Below are 4820 nucleotides of genomic sequence, written 5' to 3'. Positions count from 1 at the left end.
TACAACTAATGTATGAACCTGATGCTTGCTAAAGGGTATTAAATATTAGGAAGTGGTACAGCATGAAGTAAAAGAAATAGCCTTAAGATTAGTCTTAATGTTAAAGATTAGAGTCTTAGCTTATTTCAAATGTGATTGACCTTAAACTAGTCACTTAATCTTTATGACTTTCAATGTCTTTTCCTATAATATGAGAACAGTAATAATAGCTAGTTATACTAATTCTCCCACAAATTCTTTATCAGGACAAATGTAAAAATACCTATGATCCAGCCATTGCACTACTGGGTATTTACCCCAAAGATACAGACATAGTGAAGAGAAGGGCCATATGCACCCCAATGTTCATAGCAGCATTGTCCACAATGGCTAAATCATGGAAGGAGCCTAGATGCCCTTCAACAGATGACTGGATTAAGAAGATGTGGTCCATATATACAATGGAATATTATTCAGCTATCAAAAAGAACGATTTCTCAACATTTGCTGCAACATGGATGGCACTGGAGGAGATAATGCTAAGTGAAATAAGTCAAGCAGAGAAAGACAATTATCATATGGTTTCTCTCATCTATGGAACATAAGAACTAGGAAGATCGGTAGGGGAAGAAAGGGATAAAGAAAGGGGGGTAATCAGAAGGGGGAATGAAGCATGAAAGACTATGGACTCTGAGAAACAAACTGAGGGCCTCAGAGGGGAGGGGGGTGGGGGAATGGGATAGGCTGGTGATGGGTAGTAAGGAGGGCACGTATTGCATGGTGCACTGGGTGTTATATGCAACTAATGAATCATCGAACTTTACATCAAAAACCAGGGATGTACTGTATGGTGACTAACATAATATAATAAAAAAATATTATTATAAGAAAAAAAAAGAGAATCATAGTATTCCATATGACTACCAAAAAAAAAAAAAAAAAGTCCCATGGTATCTCATTGTGTGTAGAGATAATAGAGTAAGCTGTGCCCAAGGAGAACCCTAGGGACCGTCCCATGTGCATCACTTCTCAGGGCCTCATCTTTCAAGAACCTCTCAGAATAAGGTTCATTTCACTGCTGGTGCTCAATAAGTATTTAACTCATCCAAGAATACAGCCTGAGTTTGAATGGAATCCACTGAAAAGTCCATTTCAATGTATCCAGCTGTTAGGAGAGAGGGCTGAGAATCACTGGGATCCAATACCCAACTCTGGATCTGCACCTTGGATTTCTGGATCTCATTCTTCTGTACTCTCTGTGAGATACCCTCCCATGTAGTTCCATGCATCTCAAAACAAACTCATCCCATGTCTCCAGGTAAGAAGAAGGAAGATAGTGAGGAATAAAACCTCTCCAGAACCAGAAATGTTGCGTCTATCTTGGAAGAAGCGTCACATCCCTATTTTTATAACCCACAGCCTAGTTGTGAGAGGAGATTTTTCTTTTTCTCTCTTCTCTAGAATCCTCAGTCTTAGAAATCTTGCTACTGTACTCTTTTTGAGGGGGTCAGTTTATGTGCTGAGACGTGCAAAGAACCAAAAGATCCATTGTCTCTCAAACTAGCTACCCCTTTTCAACTCCCAGAATCTTCCTTTACTCTGACCTTTTATCCTTGTTATTATAGATATTTTTTCTTCTTTCAGTTTTCCCACACTGTCTGGGTGATACCCACTGGACTCACAGGGCACTGCCTAGGATGCAGTGTGTGTGACAGAGATTATGTGTTGAGGAGGAGTTTGTTCATTGCTGCATACATTCGGTTATTCATTCATCCATTCAGTGAACATTTCTTGAAAATTTACTATATGCCAGGTAATGCAGATATACGGGTTGAGATAGAATTCTGACCCTGAAGAAACGTACAGCCCAGTCAGAAGATAGGATTGTAAATAAACAATCATATATGTCAATAAAAGCCTTTTAAAAATGTATTATTATATACATATACCAAAACTCACCAAATTGTACACGTGAAATATGCATAGTTCATTGCAAGTAAATTTACCATGATGAAGCAGTGAAAAAATGCACTTATCAAAAATTATTTGAAAATGAGTTCAGTATGTATTATTTTGGCTATAACTGAGGTTATAGACTTTATCAGTGATCCTCTTGGCTATAACTGAGGTTACAGATTTTATCAGTGATCCTCTTGAGAAAAGATATTTCTCATTTAATTTTGCCAATTCCTCAAATCATTCCCTGTCTCTGCCTTCCTTCTCTTAAAGACCAATGGACTCTACTATAGGTTCAGGCTGGACCCATTTTATTTCCATCTGGATGAAAATTCATGAATAGAAACCTCACTGTCAACTTGTGGTCTTGAAATCAAGTAGTACTTGGCAGCTCATGAGCCAGTGGTCCAGCCACAACTGATCTGACCACATCTTTCCTATACCGTTCAGCTAGACGTAGAGTCTTATGTGTGAAAACAAACCTTTCTATGTTTGCAGGCTTTGATTTCCGTCTATCTCAAGATAGCCCTCCCAGGTGGGCTATCTGTTCTGACATCATTCTAACGGTCAATTCTAAGACTAGTACTTCAACCTTTCTCAGGGATAGAAGACCCCAACCCCAAGTGCCAACCATTTGCCCATGCCCCCAGCTACCTTCCCTCTTTCTTTCTTTTTTTTTCTTTTTTTTTTTTTAAGATTTTATTTATTTATTCGACAGAGATAGAGACAGCCAGCGAGAGAGGGAACACAAGCAGGGGGAGTGGGAGAGGAAGAAGCAGGCTCATAGCGGAAGAGCCTGATGTGGGGCTCGATCCCGTAATGCCGGGATCACACTGTGAGCCGAAGGCAGACGCTTAACCACTGTGCCACCCAGGCGCCCCTACCTTCCCTCTTTCTAATATCCTTCTCCATTAGCTTATATCCAGCCATGTTATTCCTTGCTTGTTCCTGATGTACAGTAATATATAGACTGAATAGTATTTCTGCCTAACTGCAAAGCATTGGACCAGTGCCTGATTTCCTACTGATGCACCTATCCAACTCATTGGATACTCTGAAGCAAACTGCAGCATGAATGAGTTCAAACACTAGTCACACCAGAAAAGAGACTGTGCAGACAGCTATTGTGGTACCATTTGGTCTCCACAAAAGGCTGTCCCTGCTTCCATAGTGTGTGGTGCTACCTAAGTCTGGCCTTGTCTCCAACATCTTGCCTCAGTAATGATGAGGGCCCATCATTCCTTAATCTTCAACACTGCCATCAAGCCTTGATTCTCTGACACAGTAAAGAATTTAGGAAAGGACCAGGACTGTAGATTATAACATGATCTAAGTGGTTTCTTAAAATTCCCTTCCTACTAGGAAGGATGTTAAAGGATCCCTTGGAAACACAAAGGAAAAGATAATTATTCATTCTGCTCCTTGATGAAATGAAAGTCAAAATCTGCTGACTGAAAAGTAAACTAGAAAAAAGAAAAACCTGGGATTTCTACTAAAGGCAGAACTCTTCATATTTTTTCAAATCCATATATGTCAGCATCCTTTTCCAAATAGCTTCAGTAAGAATTGGGAATGGAAATTTTAGAAAAATCAAGCACCTTAAATGCTTCCAAGAATTTTTTCTATCAAATACATTTGTTCTTCCAATGAGATCTTTGCTTTCAGGATTTGGATTTCCATCATACTCAACTTCTGATTGCTCTATTTATGCTAATGTTTAGACAGAAAGAAACATCAATGGGCACAGAAAACCAAACCTATCTGACTGAATTCATCTTGCTGGGCTTTTCTTCAGATTGGCAGATCCAGATCATACTGTTTGTGGTGTTTCTCATCATCTATCTGCTAACTCTGTTTGGAAATCTTCTCATCATAGTGCTAATTCATATTGACTCTCGACTTCATATACCAATGTACTTCTTCCTTAAAAACTTGTCATTTACTGATCTCTGTTTCTCTACAACAATCGTCCCCCAGGTGTTATTCCATTTGCTGGTAATGAGAAAAACAATTTCCTTTGTTGGGTGTTCAATTCAGATGATTTTTTTCCTAGTAGCTGGGTGTACAGAAAGTTCCCTCCTAGCAGTGATGTCCTATGACCGTTATGTGGCTGTCTGCAAACCCCTTCACTACTCCACCCTCATGACCCAGAGGATGTGTGTACAGCTGACCATAGCGTCCTGGGCCACTGGAGCATTTGTGTCTCTAGTAGATACAACATTTACTTTATGTCTGTCATACCACGGACAGAACATAATTAATCATTATTTTTGTGAACCTCCTGCACTCTTGAAGTTGGCTTCAGAAGAAACCTACAAAGCTGAGATGGCCATCTTTGCAATGGGTGTGTTAATTCTCCTTGGTCCTGTCTCCCTCATCCTTTTCTCCTACTGGAATATTATCTCCACTGTGATTCAGATAGAGTCAGGTGAGGGGAGGCTCAAGGTCTTTTCTACTTGTGGTTCTCATCTCATCGTTGTTGTCTTCTTCTATGGCTCAACAGTATTTACCTACATGCGTCCAAATTCCAAGAAAATAAGTGAAGGGGATAAGGTGATCTCTGTGTTCTACTCAGTCATAACATCCATGATGAACCCATTCATTTATAGCCTGAGAAACAAGGATGTGAAGGAGGCATTTAGGAAAGTGTTTGGAAGATAGGCCCTTTCAGAGGCAATGATCTTTATATTGATATACAACTGTGGGAATGAAGACATTCCAAACTGGTTCAACATTTTTAACAGCTTTCCCTGTAAACTATCTTTAGGCTGATAGATCAGTAAGGGTCATATATTTACCCTTGTACATTTGGGATGTTTTCAAGTTTGTCAACTGCATCTTGCTCAAGCTTCTTCTCTGTGGTTATAGCTTGCTTGCCTCATAAT

General features: G+C 39.6%; 1 protein-coding gene across 1 annotated transcript; it reads left to right on the top strand.

The window, feature by feature from the left end:
- The first annotated feature begins 3672 nt into the window (after positions 1-3672).
- Positions 3673-4596, top strand: LOC103681398 (olfactory receptor 2D3-like). Its single transcript, XM_008710963.2, has one exon. It carries the CDS (start codon positions 3673-3675, stop codon positions 4594-4596), a length of 924 nt encoding a protein of 307 aa, XP_008709185.2.
- Positions 4597-4820: the final 224 nt, after the last annotated feature.

Source organism: Ursus maritimus, unplaced genomic scaffold, assembly GCF_017311325.1.
Source record: "Ursus maritimus isolate PB19 unplaced genomic scaffold, ASM1731132v1 scaffold_16, whole genome shotgun sequence".
NCBI classification, from domain to species: Eukaryota; Metazoa; Chordata; class Mammalia; order Carnivora; family Ursidae; genus Ursus; species Ursus maritimus.
This window is presented reverse-complemented; position numbering and strand designations above follow the sequence as displayed.

What these genes read in the sequence shown, in the direction of transcription:
- LOC103681398 (XM_008710963.2), top strand. Translation starts at nt 3,673, where the DNA reads ATGGGCACAGAAAACCAAACCTATCTGACTGAATTCATCTTGCTGGGC.